At 38.6% G+C, this 12004-nt stretch overlaps 1 protein-coding gene across 1 annotated transcript; it reads left to right on the top strand.

Annotated features, from left to right (window-relative positions):
• The first annotated feature begins 7637 nt into the window (after positions 1 to 7637).
• Positions 7638 to 7939, top strand: LOC126083907 (40S ribosomal protein S27-like). The gene has a single exon (XM_049897997.1). The coding sequence runs from the start codon at positions 7716 to 7718 to the stop codon at positions 7872 to 7874; it is 159 nt and encodes a 52-aa protein (XP_049753954.1). The 5' UTR covers positions 7638 to 7715; the 3' UTR covers positions 7875 to 7939.
• Positions 7940 to 12004: the final 4065 nt, after the last annotated feature.

Raw genomic sequence — 12004 nt, 5'->3', positions numbered from 1 at the left:
ATACCACCAGACTTGATGGCAATGGGTTTGGTTTTGGTTTAAAGGAAATAAGTCCTAATGTTCTTGCAATAAACTGTATGGTACATCAACTTCAACTTGTTCCAAGGAATATTAGTCCAGTCCTTTATCATTCTCTCAATAGTAATTAAAACCATCAATAAAATAAAGTTGCATAGCAAATATAATTGCCTTTTCAAAAACTCTTCTGTTGATGAAGGATAGTATGTGAAGTTTCATCTACATTCAGAAGTCAGATGAATTTCTGAAGGAACTGTTTAACCAGATTTGTAACCCTTCTTGATACAATTCATTTTATAGAAACCAGGAGACAGATTTAGCAAAGGATCTCCGTAAACACAAAAATATTATATGCTATATGGCTTTGATTTTTTCAAAATTCAATCAAGTATCACTTCAACTTCAAGAGAAACAGTTACTATAATCGACTGCAAATGTGTATTAACAGCTTTCACTGAAAAACTGCAACTATCTGAGAGCAATTTAATAAGAAAACAATCTCATGGTATGCAAAAGTTAGCTGAAATCAATGAATCACTCACTAGGAATGACCTTAAGAATTATTCAGATAACTTGTGTTCTTTAAAAGGTGAAATGAAAAATAGATTTTCAGGTTTATTTTCTTTTGAAGTGAAGCCATGGGTGTTATTTCCAGGCCCAGATACTGGGCCTGTTAAAGAGAAAATTCAAGAAGAACTCATTGAATCAAAATATAATGAAGTATGGAAATATGAAATTTCATAAAGATAAATAACTGAATTGTGGAGTTCAAAAATAAACTTCTTTTTCCAATGACGATCTGAAATGGCAAAAGCAATGCTTTCTTTCCCAACATCTTATATGGTCAAAAGTGGTTTTAGTTCAGTAAGTAATATATTAACAAAGGAAAGAAACAAAATTGATATATGTTCAAGGGGAGACATTAGAATTAAATTTACTAATAGCTTACTGAATATTGTACTTTTAAGTTACAAAATATCAGTTTCAGGGATTCCATTGAATCATTCTCAGATATGTTACTTTGTTTTGTAATCCAGCTAAAAGTTATTTCTTCACATTAAGTGAAAAGTAAAAATTAAATTCATTAAAAGTAATTTTTAAAATAATTTTTCAATTTTATTTTTGCTAGAAAAATAAGCTTTGGATACTTTCTAAAATTATTGCATTGCTATTTTTATATGTTTATATAAGTGGCTGATTTTTGTAGGTAGTTTAGTAATGCTACACTTTAAAGAATAAATATATTACATGCAGTCCCTGGATCACGAACGACTTCTATTCCTAAATCTGTCTTCAAGTTGAATTTGTACATAAATTGGAACAGTTAGGTATGGTTCATAGCTAACGTCAGTTAGTCAAATGTTTGTCCTAGTATATAGTATATAATGTACCTTTCTATGCATAAAAAACATTAAAGAAATACTTCCAGGTACACTAAAACATCTTTAACATAATAATACAGTAATAATAATAAGGAAACCCTGGTGGCAGAGTGGCTAGGAGCTATGGCTGTTAACCAAAAGGTCGGTGGTTCAAATCCACCAGGTGGTCCTTGGAAACCCTATGGGGCAGTTCTAATCTGTCCTACTGGATCGCTATGAATCGGAATCAACTCGACAGCAATGGGTTTGGTTTTTTGGCGGGGTTTAATAATAATAATGTTTTGATATGCATCATAAAGTAACATCTATTTGTTATTACTAACCATTGTATGTACCTCAATTTTTTTCTTTTTCAATTGTGCTTTAGGTGAAGGTTTACAGAGCAAATTAGTTTTTTATTAAATAATTAATACGCATGCTTTGTGACATTGGTTGCCAACCTTATGACATACCAAAACTCTCCCCTTATCATTCTTGGGCTCCCCATTTCCATTCATCCAGCTTTCCTATCCCCTCCTGCCTTCTTGTCCTTGTCCCTGGGCTGGTGTGTGCCCATTTAGTCTGTGAACATTGTTGAATTACGTGTGTTATTTTTTGCTATATGGGCCTGTCTGATCTTTGGCTGAAGGATTAACCTCAGGGATGACTTCAGTACTGAGTTAAAATGGTGTCCGGGTGCCATACTCTCAGAGTTTCTCCAGTCTCAGCCAAACCGCCAAGTCTGGCCTTTTTTGTTATGAATTTGAATTTTGTTCTATATTTTTCTCCAGCTCTGTTCAGGACCCTCTATTGTGATCCCTGTCAGAGCAGTCAGTAGTCATAGCCATGTACCATCTAGTTGTGCTGGACTCAGTCAGATTATGGGGATCGGGTTGTACATAAGTCAGATGTTCGTTACTCGGGGACTGCTTGTGCGTTAGAAGTTACACAACAAATACAGTGATAAAGTTAAATGCTAATAGCTTTAAGTTAATTTTTTTAACTTAAAATGACTATTTAGTCATTCTTAACCTTGCAGTGAATAAAAAGAGTAAGCTTTATACTTACTCTTTTTCTCTTTTTATGTATAAAGCACAGATATACATACAATACAGAAATAGATATATAGTATATCTGTGGTATTAAAATTTCATGAGATGGGTTAATTAGGGAAAAGAAATCTAAAAAGGCTCTTGAGAGGAGTGATAATGCAAAAAAAAAAAAAAAAGGCTGAGACTCACTGCACAAAGGTGTTAAGGCATTATAAAAGCACTTTGAAAAATGTTTGTTTAAAGCTAAATCATTATGAAAGTGAAAGAAATTGAGGTAAATTCTTGCTACCTTGGTTTGCTAAGAGACCTTTGCTGTTTTCTCCCAGATTAACAGTTAAGTCTCTATCCAAGTGGAATTTCGCTGCGAATCTCTATATGGGCCTGGGATGTTATTAATTCATTAAATATTCAGATTATTCAAGTGAGAACCCATTCATGAACACTTGTTTAAAACTCTCATTTTTTCAGTATTTTTCACCAATAATTAGTTTCATATAAATGATTCATTTAAAACAAAATTGTATATGGGTTCCCCCGTAACAAGTTATACTTTTTGAAAACTTTTGCAATCTAAGTTTTACACACTGATTATTTTCCAGTAATTTATTGTAACAGACTACATTTTATTTACTTATTGATTTCTTATCTTCAGCAGTTTATGGTATTTGACTTAGCAAGTATAATTTTTTTCCTGGAGAGGGTGGTTGGTGGATAAAGGGGTCTAAAACAATTTATGGAGGTAAAAAAATGACTGAGAATTTTGAACAAAAAACTTGTATTCATTTCCTATACTGCCAAGGATTATTTATCATTTTCTATTGCTAAGTGCCAAAAAGATTGTGGGTTGGTAGAAAAGTATGTTTCAGCCAGTGTGCCTGGGTCTGTTCAGTTGCTAGAGCTTCAAAAGCCAAAAGGAATTGTTTTAAGATCAAATCATGCAGATTCAGAACCTTTTAAAAAAATGTTTTCAGAACTAGAAGCTGTGGACAGAAGGCAGCACACAGAAGATTTCTTATCCACAAATGTTTTACAAGTTCTCTTTTATTTGATGACATATTAGATAAAAGAACAAACAAACAAACAAAACGCAAACCCATTGCTATCGAGTCAATCCCAACTCATAGCAACCCTGTAGGACAGAGTAGAACTGCCCCATGGAGTTTCCAAGGAGCTGCTGGTGGATTCGAACTGCCGACCTTTTGGTTAGCAGCCTAGCTCTTAAGCACTGTGCCACCAGAGCCCCTAGATGAGAGTTTAGAGAAAAACACTGTAGTTTTAGAAAGATGGTACATTCAATTTGCCTTTTAACTTGCTCTCATGGGGATTTTTTTTTGTCAGGATTAACAAAATCTCCCCCTTAACTCTGTTAGACTTAGGCCTTCTATTTCATTGATTTCTATAAATATTTTATCCTGTCAGTGTTAAACCTTCTATTTCTATTGATTTCTATAAATATTTTATCCATAAAGCCATCAAATCACCCCCCCCTCAGTACAACTTTCTTGGGCACACTTCTGTAGACACACTCAAAACCCAGAGGCATAAAGAACAATTGGAACCTCTAAGCAAGCTCTCAGTTTTGATTCTGTCTCTCTAAACCTTCTGATGTTGTCACTGATCAAGGCCGTAACATAACTAATGACAAAATCACATCTAGCAAAGTAATAAAAACATATGCAAGGAAAGCTTATACAAAAATATTGATTTTGTCTCTTCCTCAGTCTAACTTTAGTCCACATGTTAGAGACAAAACAGTCTATTTGTAAAATGTGACCTTTATCCAAAAAACTTATTTCAATTCTTATCAGAGTTGTCTTCTAAAAATACGTTTTCTAAATATAAATTAGAAAGAAAAGAATAAGAGCCAGGAAGACAACTTTTAAGGAACTTCTTAGACAGGGTATTTGAAGCAGAGAAAATATCCTGGCCCTAATGGCTACTTGGAGTAACTGCATCTTCAGTAAGCATTTCCCTTTATTCGATCATTCATCCATTCAATAAACAACTGAAATAGGGAATAGAAGGGAGGCACACTTTTGAAGGGAAAAGTAAAATCTGAGTTTTGGTTATTTTGAGTTTGAGATTTCTGTGGAATGTCTGTTTGGAAATAACCAATTGATGGTTCTATATGTAGGCCACAGCATAAATGAAACCCTCAAAGTGAGTGTGTAGGTAAACAATTTCTTTTATAAGGATCAGCACAAAGCTGGTTCCTGAGGCAGAGGTTAAAACCCAGCCCAGTGTGGGCGGTTAAAGATGTCCCAAATGTCTAACTTTTCCAAGCTGCCGTACCACTCCATCATCTCCAACATCAACTACTCCCTCTCCCCACAGCACTCTTCTCCCATCTTTGGGTTCCGTAATTCACTGCGGCCTCTCACAGAACTCATGTATAAAGGAAATGGCTCACTCGGATTTAGATGGCTGGCAAGTCCCACATTCATTGCTCAGGCATCGCCTTCTCCCAATCTACATGGCTGCAGGAGCTGATGAACCCGAACCAGCAGTTTAGACCACAAGGCTGTGAAAGCTGGCGAATCAGGTCACATGATAGGCCACTGGCCTAAGGGCTGTGGAGGCTAGCGAATCCCAGAATCTGCGAGTCAGACAGCAGTATGCTGGAGAGGTCAACTGATCACGATCCAGATGCAGAGAGAGAAAGAGAGGCTCACCAGGACACATACATATATCTTAGATGCAGGCCATACCCCAGGGAAGGGCATAACTTCAATAAGGATGGAGCTTCAGTCACACTGTCCTACAAGGCTGCAACCCAAGACATACCTTACAACAATCCTGCCTCAACAACATGTAGAGGTCAGGATCCACAACACATAAAATGGAGGACAACCACACAATACCTGGAACCATGGTCCAGCCAAGTAGACATATAACCCCAATCATCACAGGTTGCATAAACCTTATTTGCACAGTCCCACTCAATCATTGTGTGTGTCACAAAGACCATGGCTAGAAGGGTCATATTAAGTAATTCATTGCACCACAGTAAGTTAATAAGAAATTAATGGTCAGAGCTCTTAGGAACACCGGCATAAAAGTGGTGGATCAGAGGGGTGGTATAAAAATAAGAGGTAGAGGAACTAGCAAAGGAGACTGAGGAGGAGTGGTCTGGGGAAGCCAATTAGGGAAGAGCAGTGCCACAGAAGCCAAGGGAGGCCTTGTACCAGCTAAATATGTGCTTTCAGCTAGATCCATGGGGTCTCTCTAACCTCTTAGAGTAGCTATATCCTTAACTGTAGGAGAATGCAGAAAATGTAAATAGTGAGCTTCAAGGCAGAGGCCACATGTTGGGGATTTAGCTTACAGCTTTGACTGTCATAATCATGAAATTTCTTTTCTTTAAAACGTCCGTCCACGACACCCTGAAGATGGATCCCATGATAGGGGCACAGGGTCACCACATCCGCTAGTTGCTGATTGTCTTGTATATTTCTATTAAAGGATCTGTCTGTATATGTTTACGTGTACCTATACACTGTCCTGGCCCCAAAATCTGAAAGGAAGAGAGACAATTTAAAGGATATTTATATAAAATCACTTGAATATTTAGAAATATAAAAATATAAGTATTGCTGCAACCTCAGGGCATGAGAAACATTTCATGCTCATTTGTTTGCTTCCTTTCAAAAATGCCTCATTATCACAGCAAATGCCTCATCATAAGCTGTTTCTACTATTAGCAGGATGCAGAATACTTTCTTGAAGAAATACAAAGAAATCTTATGCATTTTTATATATTACAGTGTTTTGAGGAGTCAACTTTCTTTGGAGAAAATGTGTTCTTGTTTTGAATGACAACTCATAATTACACCAACAACCACTAGTGTTCACCGTAGCAACCAAACAGATGGATACCCAGATACACCCACTGGAAAATCAAAACCAACCAAGATCCAACTTTCTCTATTTTGTTGTTGGTTGTTGTTGTTGTTGTTGTTTTTGCTGTTGTTGATGACTCTAACACCATCTGAATCTGAATTTGGAAATCTTTAATTAAAAAATTAAGTATTGTTCCTGGATAATTGATCCTATTTTAATCTAGTTAATAGTTACAATGCCGTTGAGAAATTATTCTAGTTTGAATGAACAATCTTTGAAAAAAAGACCAGATGTTGAAAAGTTAAGAGTAAAAATTGTAATTTAGACTTCACCAGGAGCCTCGAGGTTAAGAAGGAAAATATTCTGGATAAGGCTAGGTTTTGCTGACTCAAACAGAACAATTAAGGAAAAGTGGTATTCCAGTTTGAATATAGTTATACTTGGACCTAATCTCATATTTTCTGATGTATTTGAAAAGTTTGGCCCTTTTCATAACAGTGTTAGTAAAGATAAGAGCTAAGTGGCTATAACAAAGAAACTGTAGGTATGGTGGCTTAAACCTTGAAAACATGCCTAGTGAAGTAAGTCAATGAGAAAAGGACAAATATCATGCGATCTCACTAATATGAAATACCTAGAATAAGCAAAAGGATAAAGATCAGTTTACTAGCAGGAGAAGGAGGGGGAGGGGAGGGGGAAGGAGGAATCATTGTTTAGGAAGCTCTGAATTTCTGTTTATGGTGATAGAAAATCTGGCAACAAATATTGATGATGGTGCGAACCAAAGGGTCAGCAGTTTGAATCCGCCAGGCGCTCCTTGGAAACTCTACCGGGCAGTTCTACTCTGTCCTGTAGGGTCGCTATGAGTTGGAATCGACTTGATGGCACTGGGTTTGTTTTTTTTTTTCCATACAACATAATTGATGTAATTACCATATTTTTACATAAATAACATGTGCCTTCTACCTTTGTTTGCCAACTGCAGAATGTGCATGTCATTTGTGTAAAAATGTGGTTGCATCGCTGAATTGTACATGTAATAAACGTTGGATGAGCAAATGTATTACCTATATTTTTACAATAATAAAAAAAGAAGATAGTTCTGGGGAGATTTGTCCAGGCTGGTGGAATAGTTTTACTCCACATGGTCATTCATGGACCCATTTTGTTGTTCTGCCATCGTTAGAGCGTCGTCCTTGTCTGCATGACATGATCAAAGCTGAATGGCAGTCACATCCTGTTCCAGCTTAGGGGAATGGGCAAGAGAGGTGCACTGGGGCAAGTGGCTTGTCTTTAAAGTAAAAGAAGCCCCATAAGCTTTCCGGCTGTGACGACGTCCCCCTGCCAACACGCCTCTCGCAAAGATCTCCTTCATCCCTCTCCGGAAGAGGAGAAGAGGAAACACACAAAAAAGCACCTGGTGCAGAGCCCTAACTCCTACTTCATGGATGTGAAATGCCCAGGATGCTACAAAATCACCACAGTATTTAGCCATGCACAACCAGTAGTTTTGTGTGTTGGCTGCTCCACTGTCCTCTGCCAGCCTACAGGAGGAAAAGCAAGGCTTACAGAAGGATGCTCCTTCAGACAGAAGCAGCACTAAAAGCGCCCTGAATCAAGATGAGTGGGAAACCATCCCAATAAACACATTTTGGATACAAAAAAAAAGCCCCATAAGTTGCACACATTCCTTTGGCCTGGACCTAGTCAAGTGACCACACCCAGGTACAAGGGAGGCTGAAAATGTAGTCTCAAAATGGACATCCATATACCCAACTTAAACTCTAAAAACAAAAAACTGTTGCCGTTGAGTTGATTCAGACTCATAGTGACCCTAGAGGACAGAGCAGGACTGTCCCATAGGGTTTCCAAGGAGTAGCTGGTAGGTTCAAACTTCTGACCTTCCGGTAAGCAGCCTGAGCTCTTAGGAACTGCGCCACCAGGGCTCCAAAAATTTAAACTCTAGTACTATGCAGAAGATGGGAGAAATATGTGGCAGTCTGCTTCAGTAAAGATTAAGCCTTGGAAACCCTATGGGGAAGTTCTGCTCTATCCTGTAGGGTCACTGTGAGTCGGAATTGACTCAGTACAGCGGTATTATGCAAAAGGGGGAGAACTGACTTTAATGGTTGTCTTAGTTATCTAGTGTTGCTATAACAGAAATACCACAAGTGGATGGCTTTAACAACCAGAAATTTATTATCTCACAGTTTAGAAGGCTGGAACTCCAAATTCAGGAAACTGGCTCCAGGGGAAGGCTTTCTCTCTCTGTCAACTGTGGGGAAAGTCCTTATCTCCTTTCAACAACTTGTGGGCCCTGCATTCCCTTGAAGAACTCCATGTGTCTTAGCATCAATCTTCCCCTTGGTCTAGGAGGTTCTCAGCACAAGGACTCTGGGTCCAAAGGATGTACTCTGCTCCTAGCTCTTCCTTCTTGGTGGTAGTGAGGTCCCTCTCTGCTCATTTCTCTCTCCTTTTATATCTTGTAAGATAAAAGTTTGTGCAGGCCACACCCCAGGGAAATTTCCCTTACATTTAATCAGGACTGTGACCTGAGTAAGGGTGTTATATGTCTCCCTAATCTTCATTAACAGGAGGAAATCCTGCCTCATTAACATAACATCACTTCCAAATGGGACCATGACCACAGGCATAACCCACTGCAGTCCAGTCAATTCCAACTCATAGCAACCCCATAGGATTTCCAAGGCTGTAAATCTCTATGGAAGCAGACTGCCACATCTTTCTCCTGAGGAACCACAGGCATAGAGGCTAGGATTTACATCATAAAATGGAGGATAATCAGATCACAAAATGGAGGACAGCCACACAATACTTGAAATCATGGCCCAGCCAAGTTAACACATATTTGGGGGAGCACAGTTCAATTCATGACAGGTGCCAACTAGGAGTCCCTTGGTCTTTGTGGGATACTCTGATAGAAACACTATAATGTGAGCTTGGAAGGATTAGCTTTGAAAGACAGGAGTTATGGCTCAACCAATGGTTAAAATGCACTAAAGCTCATATTGCAGAATAAGAGAAATAGGATGCAACCTATTCCACACGGATATTTTGGGAGAAGTCATAATGCAGAAAGATAGTAAAAGGCCCAGAGCTTAAACAAACACATTTGAATAGGAGATGATGTGTTGTAAGACAAAATGAAAGTCAGTTGACTTACCATGAGTGTATCCAAATGAAAATAAAGTCACTCCTGATTGAGAAGTTCATATAGGAAAGGGAAAAATTTTAATTAGGATTAAGAACATTATCTCTCTCCAAATGTCTGCAAGCATAGAATACTGGGTTTGTCTATGGCTACACCTATAATTTTGCAATAAAACGTTTTTTTTTAAAGGAGGAGACAATTTGGTAAACTGATAACTAATTTAGATAATGCTAATTGCACTGGGTGGAAAATGATTAAGAAAGTTATAAAAGAAACCTCAAGTGTGTTCTGTGTGGGATATTATTGAAAACATGAATATTGTGTAAAGCTGTTACCCCCTCCACAAAAGAGGGGTGTGCTTGTATTATATAAAATCAGAAGAGGGGGAGCTTGGGGAAGGGTGGAAAGGATAGTGATTATGCTGATTTGGGTACATTCTGGAATTCCTCTTTAATTCCTTTCTGTGAATCACACACACACGCACACACACACACAAAACCTAACTGTATAACATCATCACTTGTCTTTACAGTCACATACCTTATTTTACATGGGTATTACTATTATACAAATTTATTTCCTTTTCAGTTAAATCTAAATAGCCTTGGATATTAAGTGAGCCCTCTTCTTTTTGGCTATGCACACACAATTTGCTGCCTTAAAACATTATGGAACTCAGATGCCCCTTCTGGGAATGGTTGCTATCACTGAATCACTTTTTGGAGAATTAGTTAAATTTTTTTTTCCCATTTTACATAAACATAGGGTATTATTGTAAAAGACAACAGGAAAGATATGGTAACTATCAATTGAGCGCTTAGCCAAGCAAAAGGCATGACACTTATGATATGCAACAAACATCCTTCCACTTCTGAAATCCAAGTCAATCAGTCCCTCTATGCTTGCCTGCTGATTCATTCCCTACTCTGCCTTGCTTTGGGCTGTGGGAGGATGACTCTTGTGAACACATCTCCAGGGCTCCCTTGTTGACTGACTTCTGATCAGCTTTGGCCAATGTTTTGACTGAAGTTCAGAGGATAAGACTAAAGTTTTGAGGTAGCTCTTCCTGGCTCCTTCCTTCCGTTCATGCTGTATCTTAGGCAGCAGCTGGTTCTCTCTATGACCTCAGCTCCTACTTGGTGACCCTCCTCTACTGCTTCATCTCTCACTATGTCCAGTAACCTAATTTCTTCACCTCATCCCTTCAGTTCAGAGGTTGTAACAGTTTCTTACTATAGCTAGTATCTGGGTACCTAAGTATCTGTTGTCTGTTCCCTTAACCCAGCCCACACCTCTGTAAGTAATACTCTCCTTAAAGTTCCTTTGTTTGAACCATCTGGGGTGAATTCTGCAATAACCTCTTACTGGTCTCCTTGCTTCTACACTTGGCCTTTCCAGTCTGTTCTTACCCTAGTCATCAAAATAACTCAGTTAAAGTGAAAGTCAGATCATGTCACTCCTCTGCTCGAAACCTTTATAGCTTTGCATTCCATTCTGAGGAACACAGAAGTCCTTACAGTGGCCTACAGGCCCTACATGAGCAGGTGCCCATGTCCTCTTTGACATCATTTTCTGCCCTTCTCCATTGGAACACTCTGCCATGTATATTCTCACCTCTTGGCCTCTTTTCTCCATGTTTCTTCTCCCAGATAGTCCCAGGGCTCACTCCCTCACCTCCTTGACTCAACTGTCACCTTCTCAGTGACGTTACCCTGACCACCCATTAAGTTGCAGCTGCTTCCTTCTCTTTTTTATCAATCCTTTTCCACAGCAATTATCACCATCATGCATAATACTTATTTGATTAAATTGTCTTTTTTCTTTTAGTTCTCCCCTCCCTAGGGTTTAGCTCAACATAGACTGGGATTTTTTGTTTGTTTTGTTATCTGCTGTAATCAGCATCTAGAACAGGGCCTGGAACACATGTCATTAGTTGCCGTGAGTAGATTTCAACTCATAGTGACCCCACATGACAGAGTAGAACTGCCCCCTGGTGTTTTCTAGGCCGTCATCTTTATAGGAGCAGATTGCCAGGTCTTTCTCCAGCAGAGCCACTGAGCGGGTTCAAATTGCCAACCTTTGGGTTAGTAGCCAAACACTCACCTGTTGTGCCACTGGGGCTCGTGGCACACACGTTAGTGCTTAAGAAATACTTGTGGAATGAATGAATGAACCAACAAATTTTATGAATTCCTTTTAATTAGACAGGAAAATCCGAGTTTTAAAGTGCTACTTAAAAAGCAGGTCATACTGAAACAGAAAGGAAAGCTGATGACTTCACACCCAAAGAGAAAATACTCTGCACGGTTACCAACTAGCATTTTTGCACCTCTCCAAACAATCCATCCAATAGTCATGCTGACAGGGCAGTTCGAAAGATTGGGGTCCCCTGACCAGCATTCCAAGAACCCTTGGGCAGCAGGCACTTGAAGCTAGAGTTGTTAGATTTAGCATGACAATATATTAAACCAACGTGGCTTTATTTTATGTAAAATTACCAAACAATTATAATTTTAGCATGTTTTCAAAATGTGTTTATGTTTCCTCCTTGAAAAATTGTA

Source organism: Elephas maximus, chromosome 10 (genome assembly GCF_024166365.1).
Source record: "Elephas maximus indicus isolate mEleMax1 chromosome 10, mEleMax1 primary haplotype, whole genome shotgun sequence".
Lineage (NCBI taxonomy): Eukaryota > Metazoa > Chordata > Mammalia > Proboscidea > Elephantidae > Elephas > Elephas maximus.
The sequence above is the reverse complement of the archived record's forward strand: the minus strand, read 5'-3'. Positions and strand labels throughout refer to the sequence as shown.